At 40.9% G+C, this 25,619-nt stretch overlaps 2 protein-coding genes across 5 annotated transcripts in view; one reads left to right on the top strand and one right to left on the bottom strand.

Moving 5' to 3' along the window:
• aven (apoptosis, caspase activation inhibitor) overlaps positions 1-1,470 on the top strand; it is a 40,231-nt gene extending 38,761 nt beyond the window's left edge. The window contains exon 6 of the mRNA XM_085432236.1: positions 599-1,470. Coding sequence (XP_085288362.1) covers positions 599-756 — 158 coding nt within the window. The 3' untranslated portion in view covers positions 757-1,470. The remainder of the gene's footprint in view (positions 1-598) is intronic.
• Positions 1,471-1,996: 526 nt separating this feature from the next.
• Positions 1,997-25,619, bottom strand: part of ryr3 (ryanodine receptor 3) — a 114,041-nt gene continuing 90,418 nt past the window's right edge. For 2 of the 4 annotated variants that reach the window (XM_085432233.1, XM_085432231.1), the window contains 37 exons: positions 25,311-25,456; positions 25,005-25,092; positions 24,816-24,908; positions 23,040-23,207; positions 22,571-22,630; positions 22,340-22,474; positions 21,964-22,076; positions 20,895-20,991; positions 19,756-19,868; positions 19,470-19,521; positions 19,336-19,392; positions 19,148-19,247; positions 18,792-18,871; positions 18,612-18,688; positions 18,457-18,530; positions 17,503-17,517; positions 16,114-16,194; positions 15,884-15,972; positions 15,653-15,781; positions 15,450-15,554; positions 15,135-15,216; positions 13,688-14,970; positions 13,535-13,587; positions 13,289-13,451; positions 10,705-10,791; positions 10,109-10,309; positions 9,899-10,029; positions 9,375-9,417; positions 8,474-8,601; positions 8,095-8,155; positions 7,862-8,008; positions 6,593-6,727; positions 5,890-6,046; positions 5,723-5,787; positions 4,709-4,809; positions 4,582-4,633; positions 1,997-2,218 (listed from right to left, as the gene is read on the bottom strand). In XM_085432233.1, the coding sequence (XP_085288359.1) occupies positions 2,123-2,218; positions 4,582-4,633; positions 4,709-4,809; positions 5,723-5,787; positions 5,890-6,046; positions 6,593-6,727; positions 7,862-8,008; positions 8,095-8,155; positions 8,474-8,601; positions 9,375-9,417; positions 9,899-10,029; positions 10,109-10,309; positions 10,705-10,791; positions 13,289-13,451; positions 13,535-13,587; positions 13,688-14,970; positions 15,135-15,216; positions 15,450-15,554; positions 15,653-15,781; positions 15,884-15,972; positions 16,114-16,194; positions 17,503-17,517; positions 18,457-18,530; positions 18,612-18,688; positions 18,792-18,871; positions 19,148-19,247; positions 19,336-19,392; positions 19,470-19,521; positions 19,756-19,868; positions 20,895-20,991; positions 21,964-22,076; positions 22,340-22,474; positions 22,571-22,630; positions 23,040-23,207; positions 24,816-24,908; positions 25,005-25,092; positions 25,311-25,456 (4,857 nt within the window). In that variant the 3' untranslated portion in view covers positions 1,997-2,122. The remainder of the gene's footprint in view (positions 2,219-4,581; positions 4,634-4,708; positions 4,810-5,722; positions 5,788-5,889; positions 6,047-6,592; positions 6,728-7,861; positions 8,009-8,094; positions 8,156-8,473; positions 8,602-9,374; positions 9,418-9,898; positions 10,030-10,108; positions 10,310-10,704; positions 10,792-13,288; positions 13,452-13,534; positions 13,588-13,687; positions 14,971-15,134; positions 15,217-15,449; positions 15,555-15,652; positions 15,782-15,883; positions 15,973-16,113; positions 16,195-17,502; positions 17,518-18,456; positions 18,531-18,611; positions 18,689-18,791; positions 18,872-19,147; positions 19,248-19,335; positions 19,393-19,469; positions 19,522-19,755; positions 19,869-20,894; positions 20,992-21,963; positions 22,077-22,339; positions 22,475-22,570; positions 22,631-23,039; positions 23,208-24,815; positions 24,909-25,004; positions 25,093-25,310; positions 25,457-25,619) is intronic. The other 2 variants (XM_085432234.1, XM_085432232.1) reach the window with 1 other exon arrangement.

A 25,619-nucleotide genomic window follows, 5' to 3' on the forward strand; every position in this document is an offset into this window, starting at 1 on the left:
ATGTAAATACATTTATTTTTTTAAGTATTTATTTTTAACAAAAAACAAAACAAAAAAACCTACAATTTTAGGATTTTTTTTTCCCCCCCCACACACGTGGTGTTAGATTAACTACTAGAGAGATAAGATAAGCTACCAAGGATGTTAACTTCCACCTTTTGTGCTGACAAGTTACTTTGGGCAATGTTTAAAGCCTAATGTTAACGCAAAAAAAATTGAAGACTAAGCAGGTTGTTCTTTACATATTGAAAAATATCCAGCTATTTGCAGTAATAGCTGGATATTTATTAAGCAGCAAATTAAGACATTTTCTTGAAAGCAAATTTTTCAGTTGCACTGAACACTTACCGGCTCATAACTCTGAAACAGAGATTCATATCACAGAAGTATTAATTTTTTTAACACTTAGTATTTTAAATATAATAATGTTACTGAGTTTTAGAGACGCTGGATGGTTGTTGATTTTATGCTTTGCATGATTGCAATATTCACATGTGGTGTAATCAAAGCACAGATAATAAAGTTAAAATTACTTAGCAGAAGGCAAGTTTAGAGGAAAGACTAAAAATATGTCTCCCATCATGTTATTAACCTGCAGAATGTGAGGAAGTGAAAGACGTGACAGCAAAGCCAATAGAAGAGAAGATGATGGAGGTGATGAAGGACAAAGACATCGCACCTCCACAGTCTGCGCCCAGCAAACAGGAAATGACTGAGGAAGACCTGGAGGACTGGCTCGACAGCATGATCTCCTGACCCTCAGGGAACTTGGTCATGGCAGTTCAATCGCTTCAACTTCCATCCTTTGAAAAATTACGTCCACCTGGAAGTTTATGATGCTAAAGTTTGATGCTTCCTCGTTTCACACGGACCTGCCCCCCCCCCCCCCCGTGCTGTAAGAGAGGCAATATGTGTAAAGGTTGGGACAGTACATCTCGAACATTTGTGAGTGTATGTCAAAACGTTCCTGGAGCACACCCTGTTTCAGAGAGAATTCTCTGTTCCCTGTGAAAGTTTTGACTCTGGAGTGTTTTGCTTCAGAGGATTGGTGACAGACGGGTAGTGAAAGAGGTCACAGACGACACGTTTGGTTCACTGCGTCACTTACTTTATTCATTTTCTTCCCCTCATCAAAAAAGAAGTGCAGTTTACCAAAGCTACTACATACATATAAATGGCCAGACAAGAGCGGGTAACCAGTTTGTCGTCAATAAATTCTCAACCCAAGTTTTGCTGTTTAATTGTCCGTTTGTTGTGGGGTTCCTCTACTGTAGAAACAAGTGCAGGTGGGCAGGACACCACAGTTCAGGAACAAAACCAAACTAAGCAACATTTACACAAGGATCATCTAGATATTATACAACAAATATTTCTTTTTCTTTTTTTTCTTTTTTTTAAATGTAAAAGCCCAAAACTAGCTTTACCTAAATTTGCTTATAGCTAATCCAGAACAGAGCACTGCTTGTGTTAGGAGGGGCAAAAATGATATTTTTTCTCTTTTGCATAGTTTTTTTTTTTTTCCATAAGGCACATCGGCACTTGATAAACACCTAAAGTGAGAGTTGTCTCTGGTCCTGGAAGAACCATCTTCATGTCATCAGACAGGTTTGAACCAGCTTTGAAAGGCAAATCAGGTCTCACTCTTTGGATGTTAACTAGATCATTACTAGCAGCACACATCCATTCACTTGTGGTTTGGGTAGGAAGTGACCGTAACATCCTGGCGCTAATCTAGAAATTGTGCATATTCCGACATTCAGTTGTCATGCTGTAACCCTTCACAATTATCAGATGTCTACAAACAACAAATTGTGCAGCAGGTTGGGGTTAAGCAAGTGAAAAAAGGCAATGTGAATCAGAATTAAAAGAATTATTTGCATAAAAGAGGCGTAGTGGCAGGAGACTATTTCAGTAACAACGAAGAACACGCAAACCCGAAATGTCCAATCGTCAGTTGTAAATTTTAGAGTCGTTATGTTTTGCGTTTGTGTCAGAATTTACATTTTTCGACACTATGACGGTGTGTGTTCTGGTAACAGGGTGAAGTCAAGTTCAATGTCTTTTTTCCAGGTAGAAGCAAAGTGGAGATTGGGGTTCAGAGCAGCAGACGAGGCGACCCGCTCTAACCCAGCTGGTCCTCATATTGCTTACGGAAGCAGTCTCCAGTGGGGAAGAAGTCCCAGCATCTCTCCTGGTACATCTTCCACACGTATGACTCCTGAAAAGGGAAGGGAATGATTTAAAGGGTCCACGGCTGCACATAGTTTTGGTTATACTCATTCACAGATCTTTTTGTACTGTTCGGTCTTGCTGACCTCTGTCCTCAGAAAACTGTTAGGGCCAGATTTACCTACAATCTGCGTCATCACAAAAACCTCCTTTGGCTTTAAGAAGCTACTGTCGTGCTTTTACTAAAGAGGCGCAGAGTCACCTTTGCAAGTCAAAGATGTGGACACAGGTGTTTCTGTGGCTTGCGTTATTGCATGCATGCATGCCAACGTAGAAAAAAGCACATCTTATTTTGAACTTGATGTGGTTGTGATAGTTGCCGCAAGGACTGTTCATTTATTTGAAATGAGAATGGGAGAGTGGGAGAGACTGGGTGCGTATCTTGCACAGGTGGATGCCTCAGAGCTCGGAGTGCAGTGCCAGAATTTCTCCTGGAACTCTGGGTCCCACATGAAATGGATTAACTAATAATCCCAATAGAAGACACATAGATGCATCTTGTTTTAGAGGGAGTGGAGCAGTTTTCAGTGCTTTAAGCTTGGTCACGTTTCTACATAGAGATCAATATATTATACAGACATCTGTTTGTCTTTTATCAACAGTGTACACTTTTTTTTTAGACTCCTATATACTCCTACACACCATATTGAAGTATTAATATATTAAAGTGTGTTAGTTTGTTTGATTAATGTCTAAATGTTACGATATGTAATATTGACTATAGTAATTATCTACAGTGTCACACCGCATGCAGAAAATAAAAGCGATGTGCATTAAGCCACATGAACACATATCTAATTTGCCAATCACACGGCAATGACTCAGCAGACAGGGTCAAGACAATTTCTGCTGCAATATTTCGATACTGGTCAGAATTTAGCATAAACAATGTGAAAGTATCCACCCTGTCTCATATCAGTGGGTCAGCCCGATGTTGATGGCTTAATAGTGTGGGAGATATTTTGTTAACACACTTTGGGCCCCTTAAACCAACTAATTTGAACACCACAGCATGCCAGAGTATTAGTGTTAACCATGTCTGGCCCCCCCAATGTGTCACTGACCACAGTGTACTCGTCTTCTAATGGCTGCTATCTAACAGCACATCATGCCATGTCTCAACATCATTTTGAGCTGATTTCTTGAATGTAACAGTGAGTCTAATGTACTGAAATGACCTCTAATGTTATCAGGTCTCAATCTAATCCGGAACTGAGAATTTGAGATTCATATCACGGGCGTGTAGCTGATGCCATCAAGTCAATATGGAACAAAATCTGTTGGCAAAGGAGGGTCCACCTTGGTACTATCAATGTGTACCTAATAAATAGTCTGTGTTCATTGTTATAACAGCAGATCGGCCGTTACGCAGATTACATTTTTATACAGTAGAACAGGATCATGACGCAGCCCTCCTCTTGATGAATCCTGTGCGCCACCTGAGTCTCAGACCTCAGGACCAAACGCAGGCGGCAGTAATTTCTGGCAGAAGATTTCGCCCTTATATGAAAGACGTTCAGTTTGTCTTATTTATTTATTTCTTTTTTTTAAGAGAGGAACGCGTGTCTGTGTTTATGCAGTACTTTTGTTAGCACATTAGTCACTCGCTCATGCTCCCTCATCAGGTCTGTCTGTTCTTGGCCCATGAATAGACTGACTGCATTCTTGTTTATAAATCGGTGGCTTGTAAGCAGATTAGCCTCAGAACTTTTCCTTCCCATCATTACGTTTTTGCAATTGCACTATCATGGTAATAAGCCTTGCATAGTAAATCTGGCCCTTTGTGTCACAAATTTCAGATGGTCTGACTGCAAACGATAGAACACTTGTTTAGTTGCATTAATACTATGATGATATATGATGTTGTGAAATAGTTTCATCCCATCTGCAGTGACTATATATCCCGTCAGTAGACAGATTAAGGATGTAGCTCAACGGCATGTCAGTGATTACACTGTTTTTGTGACTTATTCACTCCTAGTAGCTGAATGCGGTCCTTTGCAGCTTAAAGGAATAACAACTGCAAGCTTTCTATTTCTTTGCTAAATTTGTATCTTAAGAAAAAGTACACAAACATCAAACAGAAAACCAAGTTGAATCTCAGGTGCACAACAATAACAACTTAATATCAGAAGTCAAAGGAAGCCCACGCATTGCTTCTTTCTCCAGCAAAGCTGTACCTTGTGCAACATTTCAACCCACTTGATATGTTGCATAAGTAAACCTACTGAAGTTAGAGTCTGTTACATTCCAGTTTTTCCTTTTGTTCTTTTGAGATTGGTCACAGACGGCAGATTATGCATATCGTGTTTAAAATGACCAAATACTACAGACTGGTGTTCGCTCACATACCTGACCCGTATGCTCAGTCTCATCCTTGTTAATCAGATACATCAGGAAGAACCTGCAGACAGGAGGCACAAGTGTTAAAGGGGGAAAACTTCAGTCACATTACGTTTGGTCATATTTCTGTACTTACAGGTAGTTGGCTAGGTTGTGTTCTTGTAAGGTGTGAGTTTCAAAGCCATGAGGCGTCCGGTCAAAGTAATCATTCCCAATTCCACAGATGAAACATTTGGTCTGGAAGACAAATGAGTGGGGATCGAAAATTAGTGATGACTGTCATCATCCTATTTGAACCTGCCAAGTAGATTTCTGCTAATCAGTTTTTTCTTGTGAAATATGTTAAAAGAACAATAATTTGAATTATTGAAAGCTAAAATGGAAACAAATGCAAATAGATGCAAAACAAGAAAAAAGTTTGCCATACATTCTGGTCAAGTCACCTTATCAACATTTAAAAACAACAAGTATTGACCAAAGTGTCGTACAACTGAGAGAATAAAACAATTGGAGCAATAAAACATTATATTACAGACAAATAGGAGAAAAATGCCTAAATTAATTATTGCCTGCAGTTATTTGTAATATTTATTCTCAGTTAATTTATCAGCACATTTATTTATTTGTGCCAGTTTTGTTCCTCTGCACAGTGTGGCTCACAGGAATAGACAATTAGACAATTAAGTTAGTCTGTGGCACAAGGGGATAAACTAACTAATGAAGAAAACACTCAAAAACAATTCGAGTTGGATTGACTGACTATAGGATTATTACATCACCAGCAGTGTAGTGACCAGAGACTGTTTAAAGTCAATGATATTTGTCAACTTCACGCAACGATGGGTGAAATAATCACCGGTGATTAAAAGTCAAGTTAAACTTTTCTCTATTTTTAGACAAACAATTGAACCACCAATGAGAACACAGGATTCCGGTCATTAAAGTTATGATGGGGTTGTAAAAGCATTAGAGGACAAACAGGTATCAAAGGTCTGTTTGCAAAAACCATCAGCTAAAGAGCGATGGAGGCAAATAAATTGCTTCCTGTGTTCATGCTCCTTAACTCACATAAAGCAGGAAGGGAATACTGTCACTTGCTGAAGCAACAATATAGCTGGCAACAGACAGCTTGGCTAGAGCAGAGTCTTACCTCCATGTCTTCTTTCACCTGCTCCTGTTGGTCTCTCAGCTCACCAAAGGCATCAATGATTAAACCTGAAGAAAGGTGCAATTCTCTGTTAGAGGAGCATGAGAAGAAAACAAAGACCTGTGTGGTTTTTAACTTAAACGCAGATAATGAGAAATAGTTTCACGTACCCTGGATGATGGCCAGCAGGATGACGATGACAAAGAAGAAGAAGGTGATGTCGAACAGGATGCGGTAGAGCTCGTATGGGTCTCCAGCTGGGTCCTCTAACTCATCTCCAATACCTCCTCCAGCTCTCACACCCACGTACATGTGGAACAAATAGCACTACAGAGAAACAGGCATTAAAGGAAGCTACACCTCATTCAGTGTTGGCTGGGAAGTATGAAAGTGGAAACTTCTCTTTTTTCATTCTATATTTCAAACTACAAAACATGGCTGAAGACTGAGTGTCACTGGAGATGCAGCTGGAGGTTCTGAGCCATCTATTAGAGTAAGGTTAAAAAAAAGGAGTCATCAAGGTCTACGTTTTACAAAAGATTATGAAAAATCGTTTGTAAGCTGTTACTGTACTTCCAGTATAAAGACTCTATTTAGAGGCTTCATTTGTAGAAACATTAACTAGGAAATAATTTATAAAAGATAAGAAAATGCTGTCCAATAGACACCTTCTACCTCTGGACCCTGAACAAGGCTAAGAGGCAAACATGTTCAAGTCAACCATTCGAACTAAAAGCCCCATGTTTTTTTTCTTTCAGCTCAAAATGTGTCCTTGCTAAGGAATGAAGTCTTTCATTTTCACCACAAAAGAAAGGTATTTTTCAATTTTCAGCCACTTTCACATGAATAGGCACCGGAGGTGGTCAGACATACCGTCATCATATCGTCGCACTTCATGTCGGGCTCGTCTTCATCCTCGCTCTTATTGTAAAACTTCCTGAAGAAGTTGAAGGCCACCACGGTGTAGAGATAGACGACCACAGCCAGCAAACCCACAGTCAGCACGAGCTGAAAGGAGAGGAGACTCATTTTAATTGGATACATTTTATCTGAAATTCTTTTAATCTCAGTGACGATTAGAGGCAACAATAGAGGAGACAGACTCGTCTCAGAGGCACAATTGGGGCCTTCCTTTTTGTTTGACTGTAAATTTTGAGAGTAATTTTTGCAGTTTCTGTCAGACTGTAGAAAAGTGTCAATGCTACTGTGGTTTTTTTTTTTTCTTCAAATAAAGTTCTGCACTAAAGTACTTTCTTAGCTTTCATCAGTATTCAGACTTTCAAGACCTTCAGAAGTGCAAGACCCAAGGTTTGTGCCATCACACATCATCTTTCCCCGTTGATGCTTTGCATATGTATACCATCTGTTTTATATACTGTCATTCAGTCCAACTGTCGAAACTGTTGAAAAGAAGCAAACTTTAACTCCAGTCTGACATATTTCATAGTGTTAATAGGGTCGTGCCCTGTCTTCCTACATTAGACAAAGATGAAGCCCTAACAAGCCTTGGCAACTAAATGCCTGAGCTGATGAGCCGACAGAATCAGACCATCATGTTCTGCAGAAGGCTTCGTTGAACATCAAGTAAAGAGACAAACAGCAACAATAAAAAACCAAAAAAAACCCAAAACATTATACTGTCATCCATCTCTTTGCTCATTTAGCAGTTAGTTTTTAGGCACCTCCTGACAGCTTTTGGAGTCAGTAGGAATGGCCTATTCCTGAAAATCTGCATGAATGTTCCAACAACCTCAAAATAAAAGCAAAATCTTGTGTCCTTAACTGTTTTATGTCTTTTTATTTATTTCTCATGACTGTTTATCTAATATTTCATGGAGCAGATTTCTGAGCCATTCCTTGTTTGTATTATTTTCATGATCTGATTATATTTATATTCAGTATGAGTCACGATGCTAGTTCTTTCATCCCTGTTTGGTCTCTGTTATGTATCATAGACTCAGACAAAGATTGTTTGCTGAAACAAATACATTTTATACAGTTTTGAAACTTTTTAAAGATGAGCCAAAAATGCACCAGGAATCATTTCTTTCATTGTTTGAGTTCAAGCGAGTAGAACGCTTGTATTGTGCAATTGTTGCTTTTCCTTGAACTCTGGCTCCCTCTGCTGGTAAAACTACTTGCCTGCTTGCCATTGTGAGTAACAGATGACAGGATGGTGCGAAGGGTCTTGAATCCCATGGCGATGTCCAGCAGATGAGCAGCAAAGAAGAAGTTGTTGAAGTGTCCAAAAATAGACATGGTGGTGTACCAAATGAGATACAGGAAAGACTGGAGGAGGAAAAGGTAAATATTTTTTTATGAGGCTCTTTTTGAACATCACACTGATGGTAGATTTTATGTGGACTTAAACTTACATTGTCAGTCAAGACCACGCCCAGTTTCCAGATGTGGTACTTTGTATCAATGGAGCTCAGCCTGTTGATGACAAAGTGAAAGGCGTTTGTGTTTACATATATATTTAAACTCATCAACAAAAACTGAGTTTGTACTTGGTCAAGTCATGTTAATAGAGATAGATAAGAGTAGGTACAGTTTTGTAGTTTCTGTGGCAGTTCTTGCCAACGACCAGGTGCATCTCTTCAAAATTGTTCATCTCTAGTCAAGGAGAGTCTTAAAAACCCTCCTTGACTGTACTCTATTACAACATTGGAGTCACGTAATGTAATATATAAATGTGTTTACTGCATGCGCATCTCTGAAGGAGGAATAAGAAAACGGGAGGTGTGTTCTCACCAGGATACCAGGGACGCTTCTTTCTCAACAGTTTCCACTGTGGGGTCAAAGTCCAAAGCGCTCTTATCTAGGCCTAAAAGCTCAGCAATGCGTTCTGCTCCATAGAGATCACCATATTTGTTAATAACCTGCACATATAGAGGAGCACAGGAGAGAACAGGTTCATTAGTTAACTTTAACTAGCAATGAAAAAAAACAAAAACTGAATGGCATGCAACTAACTGTGTAGTATCTAATGTAATGCACAACTGCCACCAGAGGGTGGCGTTAATGTATCTACAAGCTGTTCGCCAACCACCATTAGAGGCTCTTCCTACACCTCCAGCTCCATATTTTATTCTTAAGTTGTTTCGAGGGCAGCTTTGCATGTTTCACAGTTCAAAACTATCTTTATTTATCTTATTTAAAAGTCAACACATACATAGTCATCTGACAGTGGGTGGGATGGGGAACAATCTTAGAATAACAGGCGAATAGCTCCCAACAAATCATGAACTGTATTTTTGCTTAAAGTGGCTTTCTATTACTCCAAGCTGTGGGTAAGAAAGTCTAAAGTGTTTGAGAGTTTGTCTAGTATTTCAGTTTAGAGAAAGTGACACTAGTCACCCTTAAAACACAAGTACCCTCGGGGGATTTTGCAATTTAGAAAAACAAATATGTGTTTTTTCCATATTCAGTGTGAGCTACACCGACATTAGTCTAATCGCGCTAAAGGGTCAAGCTTAGAATAGAATACAGCCTGCAAACCAGCTTCCCTGACATCGAAGATTAAGCCTAGTCCCAAACTAAGAAGAAAATAAAAAAAATCATTCAAAACTAGCATGAAAAGGTTTTCAATTTAAGAATAGGTTTAATCCCACATTAATCCAGGAAAATGGTCATCTCATTCCTCCACACTCACCTTGCGCTTGATAAATTTGTCCCAGTAGTTGTTTGGGAAGGATCTGTAATGGAAAGTGAACAACAGAGACTCAGTTCACCTGTTGTAATATTGTCTAATATTTAACCCTAATATCAGATATTTAATGATCAGACAATTAACAAATGGAGACATAAATGAGAATCAGAAATCCATCTGGAATTGGTTTATTTATCAATCAATCTGGGCTCAATCTCCGGTTCATCCAGTCCATGTGTTAAAGCATCCTCAGGCAAAATACTGAAAACCAAGTCGCACCCAATGCGTTTATCGGAGTGGGAAAATTTAGTGCTTGGGATAGATAAAAGCCTGGTATGAATATTTATGTGACTGGGTGAAGAAGACAGTAGAAAGCACTTTGTGTGCTATAAAGGTAACAGTCTGACTCTGATTCTGTTCATCTGGAAAACGCTACGTCCAGATGAACGTATATTTATATACTATTTTTAAACGAGATAATTTCAAACAAAATCCAAACCACATTTTTAACAAGGCCACAAACTCACGGGGTGTTGATTACAAGTCGATCCCACTGGCCTTTGATATCATCGTCAGATGGCTGCTCAGTGATGTACAGCCCATCAAATTCAAGCTTTCTGGCAATTTCCTTCTCCCTCTTAAAAACCACCAAAGGAACCTGAAATCAAAACACTGGGACAGTAAGACTGCATCTTTTAGAAAGTGACCATTTTCAGCCAAACAAAGGCATTCCCCACCTTCAGGCAGTAGTACCCGACCAGGCAGACGAGCGAGATGACGGTGTGGAATATTGCCAAGAAGCGCAGCGTTGGTAACATGTAGCCGGTGCTCTCCTGAAGCACAAACTCATCCATGTCAAAGAACGTGTTCTCGTCATCCTCTTCGTCAGCACCCCAGCGGTTTTCATCATCAGTTTCTTCATCACTTTCACCAGTGACCTGAAGCGCAAAAAATAACTTGTACACTCACATAATGAATATATTGGGACATTTTTACCAGATGTTTCCAGCTTTATCTTTGCATTTTGACTTCTATGATCATTGGGAACGCCTCCACCGATATGAAGCTTTTCAGGAGTTATTGATTGATGTCTCTCTGCTACAACACAGCACTCAACACGTTGCTGTTTTAAAGGCTGTCTAAACAGACTTTTTTTATGAAAGTTTTGGTCAAAGTTTTAATGACTTGTTTTAGACTTCCTTGTTTTGTGTTTCTTATTTAAGTGGCAGCGCAAATTCACTTGTGATATTCATGTCATGTCACCTTTTGTCACTTTTCAGTTTTATGGAAAATCTGCGCTCCACTTTGACTGAAACTTTAACGCTTGAGTTACCTTGTAGAAGAGCAGAATGAAGTTGATGGCAAAACACACAAACAGCGCCAGGAAGCGGAGGTTATAGAAGTTACGAGCCAGGTAGTTCTGTGAGGAAAGAAGTTTCACAGTAAGACTAACTATTGATAGCTTTCAAAGTGTGCCCACATTTTAGAGATAACTGCATAATCAGAATCAGAATACTTTATTGATCCCTGGGGGAAATTATTTTTTGTTACAGTGCTCCATTTTAAACCAACATTAAGACAAGACAGACAATACGCTAACTAAGAATAGTACAATATATACATATATATACATACATACATACATAAGTCACTTATAAATAAATATTTGGAAAAGAAACATGTGTAGTTGTAGCAGCAAACAGTGTGTTAAGTGGATGCGTTGTACAGGGAGATGGCCACAGGCAGGAATGATTTCCTGTGTCGTTCAGTGGTGCTTTTCGGTAATCTCAGTCTCTCACTGAACGAGCTCCTGTGACTGACCAACATGTCATGGAGTGGGTGGGAGGTGTTATCCAACATTGTCTTTATCTTGGACAGCATCCGCCTCTCCGACACCACCTTGAGGGAGTCCAGCTCCATCCCCACAACATTGCTGGCCTTACGGATCAGTTTATTAAGTCTGTTGGCATCTGCGACCCTCAGCCTGCTCCCCCAGCATGCAACAGCATAGAGGATCGCACTGGCCACCACAGACTCATAGAAAATCCTCAGCATTTTCTGGCAGATGTTGAAGGACCTCAGTCGCCTCAAAAAATAGAGACGACTCTGGCCCTTCCTGTAAAGTGCTGTGGTGTTTTTAGCCCAGTCCAGTTTATTGTCAATGTGTACTCCAAGGTATTTATAGTCCTCCACAATGTCAACACTGACCCCCTGGATTGAAACAGGGGTCAAGTGTTTCCTGGTCTTCCTGAAGTCCACGATCAGTTCCTTGGTCTTTGCCACGTTGAGCTGCAGATGATTCTGCTCACACCACGTGACAAAGGAGTCGACCACAGCCCGGTACTCTGTCTCATCATCCCTGCTGATGCATCCAACCACCGCAGAGTCATCAGAAAACTTCTGAAGATGGCATGTCTCTGTGCAGTGGCTGAAGTCTGTGGTGTAGAGGGTGAAGAGGAAGGGGGAGAGGACAGTCCCCTGTGGTGCCCCTGTGTTGCTAATCACCTTGTCAGACACACACTGTGGGAGACGTACATATTGTGGTCTTCCTGTCAGGTAATCAACAATCCAGGACACCAGAGAAGCATCCACCTGCATCGCTGCTAACTTATCACCCAGGAGGGTCGGCCTGATGGTGTTGAAAGCACTGGAAAAGTCAAAAAACATGACCCTCACAGTGCTCGCCGGCTGGTCCAGATGGGTGTAGACACGATTGAGCAGGTAGATGATGGCGTCCTCTGTTCCGAGACGAGGCTGATAAGCGAACTGAAGGGGATCCAGATGTGGTCTTACTATGGGTCGCAGCTGGTCCAGGATGAGCCTTTCCAGGGTCTTCATGATGTGGGAGGTCAGTGCCACGGGCCTGTAATCCTGGGGGCCACTGGGACGAGGCGTCTTTGGTACAGGGACGAGGCATGATGTCTTCCACATCACCGGGACCCTCTGCAGACTCAGACTCAGCATAAACAGTTTATGAAAGACTCCACACAGCTGGGGGGCACAGGTCTTGAGGACAAGGGGACTCACTCCGTCTGGTCCAGCAGACTTGCCTGAGTGAAGTCTCCTCATTTGCATCTCAACCTGGTATTGAGTGAAGGTGATGGGTGGGGGAGGGGTGTCAGGAATCTCACAGGAGGCAACATGTGAAGAGAGAGGCTGGCACAGTGGTGTGGCTCTGGATTCCAGGCTGACTGCAGGTGAGGTTGTGGGGGTGGGAGCAGACACTGTGGTGTCGAATCTATTGAAAAACAGATTCAACTCGTCGGCTCTATTCTCACCTCCCTCAGCTCCCCTGCTGTTGGTTGGCCTGAATCCAGTGATGGTCTTCATGCCCCTCCACACCTCTCTCATGCTGTTCTGCTGGAGTTTCCACTCCAGCTTCCTCCTGTAATTGTCCTTAGCCTCTCTGATCTTGTCCTTTAGTAACACCTGGACCTTCCTCACCTCCTCTTTGTTGCCCCCTCTGAAAGCCCTCTTCTTGTTGTTGAGGAGGGCTTTGATGTCCTTAGTCACCCACGGCTTGTTATTTGGGTAACAATGAACAGTCTGAGCTGGAACAATGGAGTCGGTGCAGAAAGTTATGTAGTCTGTGATACACTCAGTAAGCCCATTGATGTCCTCGGCGTGAGGCTCACAGAGTGTTTCCCAGTCGGTCACCTCGAAACAGCCCTGTAGTTCTGCTAAGGCCTCCTCTGACCACCTCCTAACAGTCCTGGTGGTCACAGGTTCCCTCCTCACAATTGGCACATAGCGGGGGGTGAGGTGAATCAGGTTATGATCTGACCTACCAAGTGGGGGGAGGGAGGAGGAGCTGTATGCATCCTTGACGTTAGCATACAGTAAGTCTAAAGTTTTCTCTCCCCTGGTGGGACAGTCCACATATTGTTTGAGGAATGAAACCAAATATGATGACTTACCAGCGTCTTGTTCAGATAGACATCCAGAACTGCAAAAATACTGGACATGAACGCAGGTGCTGGCTCTTTAGGCTGACTTGACCTGGTCTTGGGCTTCTCCTCTGTCACTGGCTCCTTAGCCTCTTCCTCCTTTGGTTTATCCTCCTTCTCTTGGTTCTCTGTGCTGTATTTATCATTTTTTTATTTGCTTTAAAGTTAATTTTATTTTGATGACAATTACTTTTAATTTCACTTAGTGTTACTCACTCTGCTTTTTCTGGTTCGTTCTCAGGGGTTTCAACCTTCTTGGCAGCAGCTTTCTGCAAAGAACAAAAACAAAAAAACATTTATATAAGATGAGAGGATGGATGGAAGGGGGAATTAAAGGCAGATATCTAAGTTGTGTTTGTGACTATGGACCTTCTTATGATCAGCGGAGGGCTCAGCACTCAGCTCGCAAACATCCCCCAGGCCTGGCTCCACATGTTTTCCTCCTTCTTTTTTAGGCGCGTTCAGCATCTCCATCATCATGTCAACCTCTACAACGTCCCCTGTTGGTGCCATCGCTATGTCCAGGTTTCCTAATGATTCTATAGCCTCCACTTTCTCTCCCTCTATCACATCTCCGTGGATGCCGAACTGAGTCGGGTCAGGCATGTTTCCAAGGATGTCCGTCACCTTTATGTTCTTGGCTCCCTCGACTAAACCTCCACCAAACATGGAGGACCAAATGACGTGGAAGAAACCAAAGATGAGGCTGTAGATACCCTTAAAAAACCCAGTGAACAGCATCCAGAAGAAGGCAAAGAAGCCTGTGATTATCTCCTTGATGCTCAGCTTCTTGAGTTTCTTCAACTTCTTGCGCATGTTTTTAATGGAAAACATCTGGCGGACGTGTGCAATCTTGCTCTTGACTGAGCGACATGCGGTGGTGAAGGCAGAGGCAGACTCCAGGGCGTGCTCTTCCTCTGCAGTCAGCTCTTCCAGGATGCTGTGTCCATCTTCCTCTTCGTCCTCTTCGGGCTGTTCAACCACTTCTGGCTCAGAGATCTGTGAGGCCAGCTGCATCTCAAAAATGGTGTCCTCGCAGAAATTCACAAACATCTCCATCTTCTCGCTCTCTCCGCCCTCGTTCACCACGTCAAAGATGAACTGACGCTTGGATTCTTTCACCTGCGGCTTTTCCCACTGCTCGCGGCTCGACTCGCTGATCTCAAAGTAAACCCTCTCGATTCGCTTTGCGCTGCCCATGATTTCAATACGACCCAGGTAAGGCTCAAAGTAACTAAGCACACTTTCAGCCAGATCTAAGAAAGTGGCAAGTCGGGAGTCATGCGGCATGTGTTCAGACAGGTTGGTCAAAAGGACTGCCACGTTGAAACCGATGTCTTTGGCTGGCTCGTGGAACCGCTCCACAAACTCCTTGTAGTTGAACATGTCATTCTCGTCCGCCTCTACACACGAGAGCAAGAATTCGATCTCAGACTGGCTGTACTGCTTCTGGCTCTCCATGGACTTCTGGAACTCCTTCTTAGAAATGATGCCTTTACACTCAGGGTCATACTCCTTGAAGTTGTCAGAGGTCGTGAGATCCTTCAATTTCAGGAACATGTCGAAGAACTTGAGAATCATCTCCACATTGCTGGAAGACTCCACCAGGGTGTCAACCATCTGCTTTCCAATTGTTCCATTAACCACATTACCTGGGAAGTAAGGCACACATTTTATAATCATACACAAAGACAATGACATATGTACTTAAAAGACAACTTTTTTTGTACATGTGTATTTAGTCTTTAAAGCCCAATTATTTTTTTTCTGTTTTTGGTATTTTCTCCAAAATTACATTAAAACTTCAGGCTCTTACCCTCAAGCAGAGACAGCAGCATGACCACCATGTCTTTCTGTAAGTCCATCAGTTCTTTCAGCAGCTCAATTTGACTGGCATCCTACAAGTACATGGTCAACTATCATTCAGTGGTTTGTCTTAAGCAATTAGCCATTTGCACTCAATGTTTGGTGTTATGGCATACTGTATGTAAGTATCATAATAAGAAATGACATGTTTTCTGCTACAAAACAAACTACATGCTGTGGCTGCAATGCTCTACTTAGCGATGCACCTCCTCACAGAAATGAGAAAGTCTATTAGCCTGTTACAATTGTACAAGTTGCATCATACCTGAGACAGCTTCATCTGCATGTTGGCGAAAACATGCAAGAAGCCCACCACTGCATCCCACAGTCTGCTGTGTGCTAAACTCTGCTGGTTCCCAATACATGGACCCTGCAGGAAAAAAATACAGTGAAGAAAAAAACATCATGAAATATTTTAATCCCGACTTGACAAACTCAACAGTGCTGAGCGAGAGATCAGCATCTTACCTGGATGTACTCAGTCAGCGAGTTAAATATCTGCTTTGCTACAGATAACGCTTTGGAAAAGTTTCGCTTTCCAGTTTCATCAATTACTTCTTTGCCAGAGTAGTACCAGTAGAAGTCACTGATAGATTCCTGAAGGAGAACCACAGTGAGAAACAGGTCAAACAAACGCAATAAAGATGGTGACGATCATACTAAAGATGGATCCAGCCCTCAGTTTTGTGCTTTAATCACCTGAAGACGGAGCAGATAGTCCACAGTGCTGATAATGATGTTGACTGTGGTTGTGTTTCCAGTTTGGGTTCTCAGAAAATTCTGGAAATCTGAAAGATGAACAAATATTCTCAACGCCTCGATGCTTTTTTGTAAAACCGGTGCAATAAACTAAACTTGTGCAAACAAACTCTTGTGTTTCCGATGAAATTTGGAATAGAAATTTGGAATAAACTCAAAGAGGGCCTCACCTCCATTGTGGCCCTCGCACAGAAGTTGCAAAAACCGGAAAAGATCTTTAGTAAACTCATCATTCTGTAGCACCTTGGAGCCTTGAGAGGAAATATTTTGGTGAACACAGCTGAAACTCTGCAATACTTACTGGTAACACTTCATATTGCAGTCCTTGTAATAAGTGTTAGTTAACAGCAGTAAGGCTCTTATAAGTCCTTCTTAAGATGTTAATAAGATGTTATATACATAGCATACTAAACAATAACATATAATAATGTATTATAAACTATGAACTTAATAGCCAACTATGTTTTCTTTGCAACTGTTGCATTTAATGTGAGAACAATGGCTTACAAGGTTAGTAAATATATTATTATTAACTTATTAATAATGCTTTTCATAGCTCTGTCATTCTGTCCACTATGTTCTTAATAAATTAGACATAAAATAATAAAAGCTAACTTAAAAAAACAACGCACACACTGTAAAAGGTGGTTAATTTGGGTTGCATAATGTTAATAATCATTCTGTCAGGAGTTACAAGCATCTTATTATACATTAACTAACACTTAATACAAGAACCTTATTATAAAGCATTACCTTTTTATTTCAACATGAGAAGGAATAATAACAATAATAACAATAATACTAATAATATGTGAATCTCCCCTCAAAAGCAATTAATATGACGCAAGCAGGACAGGTTTCATGTTCCAAACATTTTGAAGTCTGGGGCCTTTAGATTGCAGATTCAAAACTGAATCCAAAGTGCTTTTTTTTTTTTTTTGTAAAAATGCTCTTTCCTTAAACAACAGTGAAACACTAGGACATTTCCATAAGCTGGAGGAAGCCTGATAACTTTCACATGCAGGCCATGACTGGGCCTGACAAAGAGCGGACCGACGGGATTACCTAATTTACTTTAAAAATCAGCTAGTCAACAGAGCTATATGAAATGAGCACAGTACAGTTCTTTAAGCATATAAAACCATGTGAAAGTTAAACATCTGTATCATAACCAGCTTTGTGAAATAGGCCCCAAGTAGAAAGCAAGACAAAGCTTTTTAAGGCTGTGGAATGATCCACAGACCTTCAAGTCAAACCCTTTGGAAGTGGCACTGATAGCCTTAGACTGACATATTTGAGCATCAGTAATAGGATTTGCATTAGTAAATGTTAACATGAAGGGAATGGGAACAAATATCACAGAAAAGGACAGTCAGTGGATTCTGAAGATCCACTTTCTGTGTACTCTAACAGTTGGCATGCACAGTGTCTCCCTATAGGCATCTGGGGAAGGGCAGGGCTGGGTACCATATAAAGCAAGGAGTATGGACCACAGATATGGAGGGGACATTCAGGGTGAAAGCATAGCCATATCAGCATGATCTAAATTTGCTATTTACCCCGCTCAGTGTGGACTGCCATCGATGGGTTTTTAAAATGACAGGAAGGAGACGAACAATACACGAAGACATAAGCAAAAAGAGAGGACATTGAGTTACAATACCAAGAGATATGAATATATCAGCTACTAGTGAAAAACAAAGACATGCAATTAAAAAGAAATTTGTTTTCTGATGGGGAGAAAGAAAAAAATAAAAATCATAGGCCTGGGTTATTTCTATGTACCATCTAATAAGATGAGGACCAAATAAGAATTCAGTCATGGTGAAAAGTTTGTAACGTTAACAGACACGAGTAGTAACAGTGAACTGTTAAACACAGAACTCAGTGGAAATGTTTAGCAGAGAACTGAATGATGAACAAACAGACTTTTGATGTGAGAAGCATCAAGTGAAGAGTGCTTTTGTTGGAAGTTAGAGAGAGATGATAGGTCTTGTTTTAATGCTGGACCATGTCCTCTAAGACTAAATATTTTTATTTAACCTAACCTTCATTAAGAAACCCATACAGTAACCCAATATAATCCCATATCTTCCACTGTATAAAGTCCAAAAATATATATACAAATGTAATTTACTTGTACTTTGATTACTGCAAAAAAAGACATTAAAGACACCACACTGACAAGCAGCAAACTATTTCTATTAATCAAAATTTACATCCATAGCAAATAAATTTTGATTTCAAAGGCCATACAGAAACTATGAATTAGCATTAATTAAGAGCTTTCAATAGATGCTGATGTTAAAGTTGGCATGGTTCAGCATTAGTTCATTGAGGGGTGGGGAAGGGTATAATCTTCTGTTGGGTGTAATCAAGGATAATATCAGGTGTTTCAGCAGCAGGCGTCTACTCTGAGAACCTCAAGAGAAACCGTCCACAAATATGGAGTTTGAAAGAGAAAACAAAGTAGATGTCACACAATGCATCTAATGAAAGTCCACTTCACTTACTAGAACCTTCCTCTGTCACCATGCCGAGTCCTTCTGCTTTGTTCTGTCTCTCAAATGCATTCAAGTCCAGGACACTAGGAGAAGAACCTCAAAATCAAATATGAGCATATGAATCATGCGTTTGTTTCCAGGAAGAATAATATCATAGTACCGACCTGCAGGACTGCATTAGTCCTGAAAGACTCTTGAAAAAGCCTGCATCTCTTTTTTCTTTCAAGTAATTGAGCATTTTCTGCGATGGGTGAAGTAAAGCATTACAGTCTTGTCAAAAAAATGAAATGGGAAATTAAAGTCATAAACTGGCGGTATGTACACACAGTGCAGAATGACCTCACCTGCTGAACTTGCACGTTGCCTCCATTTAGGATGGAGATGCCCAGTTTGAGGGTGCAGGTCACCATGGGGCCCAGACGACCTGATAGCAAAAATTTAAGATAAAAAACAAAAAGCAGCCAGGTAATGTAATTCATAATCTCTACAAACAAATACAAGCACGCACTTCTCTAAATATAGTTACAAAGTGCTTTACAGATCACAAACAGGTAAAAATAAGGCATGAAAAACTTAAATGGAGAAGACAAGGAGGACAACTTAGACCTCAGAGGATTAAGAGCAACCATTTTCTGCTGTAACACTGCTTCGGACACAACAGTAAATCAGCTGCGTAGCTGAGTAAGAAACAGATCATTACCTTTACTGGAGCTGATCATCTGCAGCACCATTTCAGCAGCGCCACGAGCGTGCAGCCTCGCCTGCTGATAAAGGATCTTCTGCTTTTCCATCTCCTTCTCCTGAGGGACGAACACACACATACAGTAATGAGGAAAGCTACATTTTAAGGAGACTGACCACCTTTCCTACAAGCCCCCACCAGGGTACCTCGAATGTCTTTTCTTTCCCTTCTTCCTCTTCTTCTTCCTCATCCTCTGCACAGCTCTGAGAACACAAAGGCTCGCTTCAGGGTTTGATTTCATTTGCTGATAATTGATGAATTAAATTTGAAAGAACACTACCTTTGCCATCATGTCTGCATACGCAATATACAAAGGATCTTCTTCCAAGTGACTGAGAAAAAAATAAAGTCATGTTGTGTTAATATCATATATTCTGCTGGTTAAAGTACACAAAACGGACAAATTGATATTGATTAAATGTTAGACAATTATCACAGCAGCTACCTCACAAACTTGGATACACAAAAATTAAAACAGGCCACGGGGCAAAATATGTAATATGTGCTCTGGAAGTGATTAAAAAAAGTTTGCTAATTGCTTAAAAGCAGAGTCATAACCATCTCACCTTCTTTCTGTCAGAGCATTGTGGCTGAAGTGCAGAATGAGTTGGTGGAGAGGGTCGGGCTGGATCTCAGCCACCTCCTCTTCCTCCTCCTCCACAATCTTCATTGGTGTTTTCTGCACAGGAGTGAACTATTAGCTCTGCTCAAATCGCAGCTGCTTACTACTCAATGCACGAGACCTTTGATTCACTGACATCTTTGCAAACTCACTGACACTTTCACGCATTTGTCCAAAACACTGAAATGAGTTGTTAACATTCACCTAGTACCAGCATGCAGATGATTTTGATTTTTTCGGTCCTGGTAATCCATGAATAGGACAAGACGTTAAGAGTGACTCATGAACAACAGAGTTGGAACACGTTTTCAAATGCATGCATGTTGCAGCAAACAGATGCAAGCAGTAAGCCGTTGGGTGATATGAATTTGAACATGGGGAATGATCCAGACGGCAAAGGAGCCTAACAAAGAGGGACTGTCAAAACCACACAGTCTTCGAGAGCCCAAACTAATCTGACAGTTTGGTCAAATAAAACTGACAATAAATTAATAATCGTCCAAAAGGAACAGATTATAATCTAATCATCATGTATTTAAAGCTTTAATCAGCGAGAAACCTTTTTTTTTTATGAATTTGCTGCACATCTGCAAGATCTAATATGAAATGTGATCTTCACATGACTACGCGAGCATGCCACTGATGTCACGGCCACAGAAAGTACTGGAATTTCACCTTCACACTCACACTACAGACTTACAGAGTACAGCAAAACGACAACTGATGGGTTGGATCCAGATCGGACAGCCAAACAGCTAGTGACAGTCTCCTATTGTAGTGAAAGGCCCTCCTTACCACTGCTGTCAGAAAGGCATAGCCTGCTTTTCTAGAGCTGTGAGTGCCGGAGCTGGCCCTGTGTCTCCTGAGTTGATCATGCAGCCTCTGACCCCTGACGGACCTCTGTTTGAAGGGTTTTGCGCGCCTAGAGCGGGGGACCCTGGGTGCTTTGGGCGAGGTCCCCACCCGGGGGCGCTCCCATGGCTCAACAGGTGCAGAGCTAAAGAAGCATTCGGCAGACAGGACTGGCAGAGGGGTGCCAACGCAGGGCACATGGGGCGAGGCCAAGGCTAGCCCAGTACTTACTGCCAGATCCTGAACTAGCTTCTCCTCAAAGGAGTACTCCTCTGCCTCTATCCAAAGTCTCTCATAGGCCGGGATGAAGAAGTTGATAGCACGATGCCTGAGGAGGGGGAGGTGGGGAGGAATGAAGGGGGGTAGGGGAAGGTAAGAGTGGCATTAGGGTAGGTTCTGGTGAGTTTTTGGTGGAGACAGGAAGGAGAGATGTTGGGAGGAGGAAGGGATTACAGGAAGTGCATTTCAGGCAGGGTGGTGATTGGTCAATGTGGGATCCACTGACTCTTCTGACTGGTCATGTTTGGTCTCTAAAATACCTGCAGTTACCTCGTCAAAGGAGCATGCACACTTTAGGAGGGTTTTTGTTTTCTTATCTTAATGAAACTAATCATAATGTTGGAAACCAGCTGATCAACTTAACAAAATCAAGACTGATATATTTCTTTCTGCCTTTCTTCTTCTCTCCTTTCTTCATTGCTTCCTTTAGGGTTCACCTGAAATGAAACAGAGGCCTGCGGCTTGCAGTGCATTTCCACTTTCCAATAAAGCTTGTTTCACTCAATTCTCAGGCTCATTCTAGCTGACCAATCAGAATCAACAGTGCAGAGACAGTTGATTGCTAGGCAGAGATCGGTCCACAGCCTGGTGGATGAAGGGGGGAGGTTGAACAGATGAAGCATTCACCCCGTAGTTTCACTTTACCGTCAGCAGGGAGAACAGGCGGTCAAAGCTGGAGGCTTTGAATGCCCTTTCCAGCCAAACCTCCCGATAGCCATTCAGGAAGTAATTATTAATTTTGTATCTGAGGGAGGATGAGGTAGTGTTATGCAAGAAAACAACACAGAGGAGAGAATGTCATTAGGGAGGTGATGAGGGGTTTTACATGGGCACACAGTCAAGAAAAGAAAAATGAGCCCACCCTCCCACGGCTATTTGGTGATCGCTTGTTATGTACGGTTAGATTGAGACAAGACAATGTCTTAACTGGTTTATTTAAATAGAGAATGCCAATATTTAGATATTGACATTTTTTGCGTTGTCTGAAATGTTGCAGGTGTTTGTTTGTTTTTTAACTCACCTGGGTAAATTGTAGAGTGGAGCCATGCGGAAACAAGCCACTACAGCACGTTTACGCTGTTTCGATAGCAGCTTCTGCCACACACACTTTTTATTCCTAAGTGGTTGCTCCACCTAAAAGAGGATAGTAGACATTTGTGACTATACAAGGACGCTACACATAGCTTTTTAACTACCCTTTAAGACTGGGATTATTCTACAACCACAATTCAATTTATTGTAAAAGAATATAGGGAAAAAAATGTCCAGAAGGTTAATGACAAAAGCAGTGAGTAAGCTAGCTGCACAAAGAAATAAAATGGTATTTGAAAAACTGAAATGACTAAATATTCTAGAACATGTCAATGTCCGGTAGTGAACAGTCAATATGTTTTTACCTGCTCCAGATGGAAGACTGCAGCAGAGATGCTCTGGACTCTGTCCACTGTATGCTCTGGGTTTGCTGGTTCCTCGCTCTTCACCACAACATCTTTGTACAGGTTCATCTGCCACTGGACCGCTGGGTCATCAGACTACAACACCAAAATCAATCATTTAAAAAAAGACTAATAAAAAAAAGCACATGAAATCAACAGTTTTATTACCTAATCTACTGGAACCAATCTTACCTTGTCCTGGAGATGGAGATTCTGACGCAAATGCTCCTTCACCTCATCATCTGTGTCTTTCTATGAAGGGACATGCAATGTGGTGTTATTAAAATATTTCTTCATTTAATTAAAACATCAGATTATTTGTGCAATGCAAAAGAAAGCACACCAGCCTGAGAGAAGTGCACCTATGAAAGAAAGTGTCAAAGTATGATGACTGCAGTGCTGATGGGAAAAAAAAGACCAAACTGACTGACCATCTATCATCATCTTAAAGATGGATGCACAGACTACACTCTACCTGTAGACCTACCAGTGATGAGAGCAAGTTGCACTTCATAGTATTCCATATTTTTTTGGACTTGCAACTTCATTAAAGTCATCTATGATCTAACATAACAGACATGTATATGTGGACCTTGCACGCCGTCCCTACAGATGCTGTGATCTAAAATTCTTTGTTCCAGGTCCTATTTTGTCAGCTCACCAGGCTGTAGCGTATCTTGGCCAAAGAGACGAGCTCCTGGTCTCCTGGGGTGCACATGTTAAGGCCGATGGGTAGCATCTTCTTCAGGGCGGCTACAATTAGAGACGTTTGAATGGAGTAGTATTCACCACGTCGGAGCTTGTGTTTCCTCTCCTGGTCCCCACCTGTCTACAGAGGTTAAGAAAATATAAGAGACATAACATAAGATGACTAATGTGAGAGCTGAAGGTAATCAGAGACTATAAAAATAATGATTATTTACCTTGACCTTAAACATACCTTTCCTCTTAACATTTTCTTTATTGTCATTATTAAAGTTCTTGAAAATTGAGAGTTTAGATCAGTTTGACACCTGAGCTTTTTACTCGCATGGACTTCCACATACTGATTAATATGAGCATCAATTCTTAAAGTGTTTGTGTGTGCGCGCGCATGCGTACGCAGACAGACAGACAGACAGACAGACAGAGCAAAAAGTAAGGGAAAAAACGGAATAGATCAACCAGGTTCTCAAATCACATTTAAGTCATTTTATAATAAGGGGGCAAAAGGTGTTTCACCTACAAACCATTCAAAAAGATGAATCACAACCGAAGGGACCAAAGTGGAGTCTTTCACCATAAATCATTTAGCAAGCAGAGTCCTTCAAAAGGTGAGAAGCTTTAAAAAAAATTAAAAAAAAATTCTTCTGTGAGAATTGAACCAAGACACTCAGAGTACCAATAAATCAAATGCTCAGCCAAAACAAATAAACATCGAACTCTCTCTGTGTCAGCTGGTTGAGAGGCTGCTGGACGACACGCTGTCATCATCTAGATTTTTAAGAGACTTTATTACGACAAAAATGTCAAATGTAAACCTAGCGTAGGTGTGAATTTAGGGGTGTGAACTCACTGAGTTGATTCATAAAACAGCTCACATTTGCATATTTGTCTTGTTCAGCATGTGTTAAAGGGGCGATTAAAAACATAATAAAGTGCTTGTTCAAGTAAGTTTTCTTTACATTAGCAGAACCTGTGATATTGGAACATCAACAAAGGATATTCAGGTTATGCTTTTCCAAAGTGCTGATATTATAAAGGAAAGAAGAGCTACATGAATTCAGCTTAAACCCAGAGATGATTAAAATGTACTGTCCTTTATCTCCCTCATGAATAAAGACAAAGGTCATCTACAGTCTTGTGAAAAAGAAAGTTGTTGAATCGAGATTTTAACAGGATGCATGGTCCTGTGAAAACTTTAATTTTAACATCACAGTATAATAAAGTCCCTCCTTAAAAGGAAAGAGTCTTGAATGAAAAATATTCATGTTATGAATTCATATTAAAAGAAGCTCAAAGAATGATTATTATCATCTGATTACCCATAAAATCTGATCAGGACTTCTAACATGGTTCATTCTCAGCAAGGCGATAATATTTGTGAACACTTGCTATTCATTAAATCTGGTTAGTCTGACCTTATGACATTTTTCTTATTATCAGTTAAATCTATAGTAGGATCTCGTCCAATAATAGCATGTTAAGTAATATTTCATATTTTCTTTTTTTTTTTAATGACATTTCTTACTTTATCAGATTCAGTTATATTGTTGTGAGCATCAGTTAGTGTCTAATCTTTTTTACATTTTACATCTCTCTTTTTTGGATTTCTTTGTTTCAGCCGAAGCTGAGTGATACAAAATTAAAACTAAAGATATTTTAAAGCTGTTCTCACACCAAGTTTCAAATCATTCTGACACAGGAGCAAGTCAAAGACCCACATCCCCATCTTTACCTTAGACATCTTAGTCTTGCCTTCACCAGTTAGGAAGCCCAAATTGTTGATTTCATTCTGAACCACAAAGTTTTGCTCCTCACGCTTAAAGTTCTGGATTCAGAGAACAAAGAAATAACGTGACTGGAATTAATGAGTTAATCTTGGTATTGTAACTATTATCATGAAAGACTGGACAGCGAGGCTTACATGTGACTTGCACCAGAGGATGAAGATCTCAGCCACCATCCTAAAGAGCTCAGTGGAGTCTCCATCCGGCTCCTTCAGCCACCTGGACCTGGAGTGGACAAAGACATGAAGCATGTTTAGCTGGAAGGACTTAATATTTGTCAGATTACATCTGTGCAGGACTGGACCAAAAAACCCCAAAGCAAAACAAACAAACAAAAAAAACCCTCAGTGTATTGAATGTTGACATAAAAATTGCAAAATCACTAAAATCCACTAAATAACATTTTAGAGATGGTCAAGAAGTAGCGTGTATATATTTTGCACCTGTTGTTGTCCACATAACGAATGAGGATGGGGTAGAAAGCATAGAGGTCCCTGCAGAGCACAGCAAACTCGTCCAAGATGAGCAGTTCTGCCTCCTGGTTGTCACCTTTGCTGTCAGCTTTCAGCAGCTCCTCTTCAGCCACCACCTGCATATGCAGTGCATAAACAACAATCAGTTTATTAGTATGAACATCTTCAATAAGAATCCCCTCTCTCCATCCTCTCTCTGAGCAAAGAAGTATTTTTATTTTCCAAAAAGGATGTAAATTTACTGAATGTTTACACCACAACTTCAGCAGCTATTAATTG

The sequence above is a fragment of the Copadichromis virginalis genome, linkage group LG15, assembly GCF_057382275.1.
Source record: "Copadichromis virginalis isolate Kocher_CV1m ecotype Utaka linkage group LG15, C_Virginalis_male_GT1.1, whole genome shotgun sequence".
Classification (NCBI taxonomy): Eukaryota; Metazoa; Chordata; class Actinopteri; order Cichliformes; family Cichlidae; genus Copadichromis; species Copadichromis virginalis.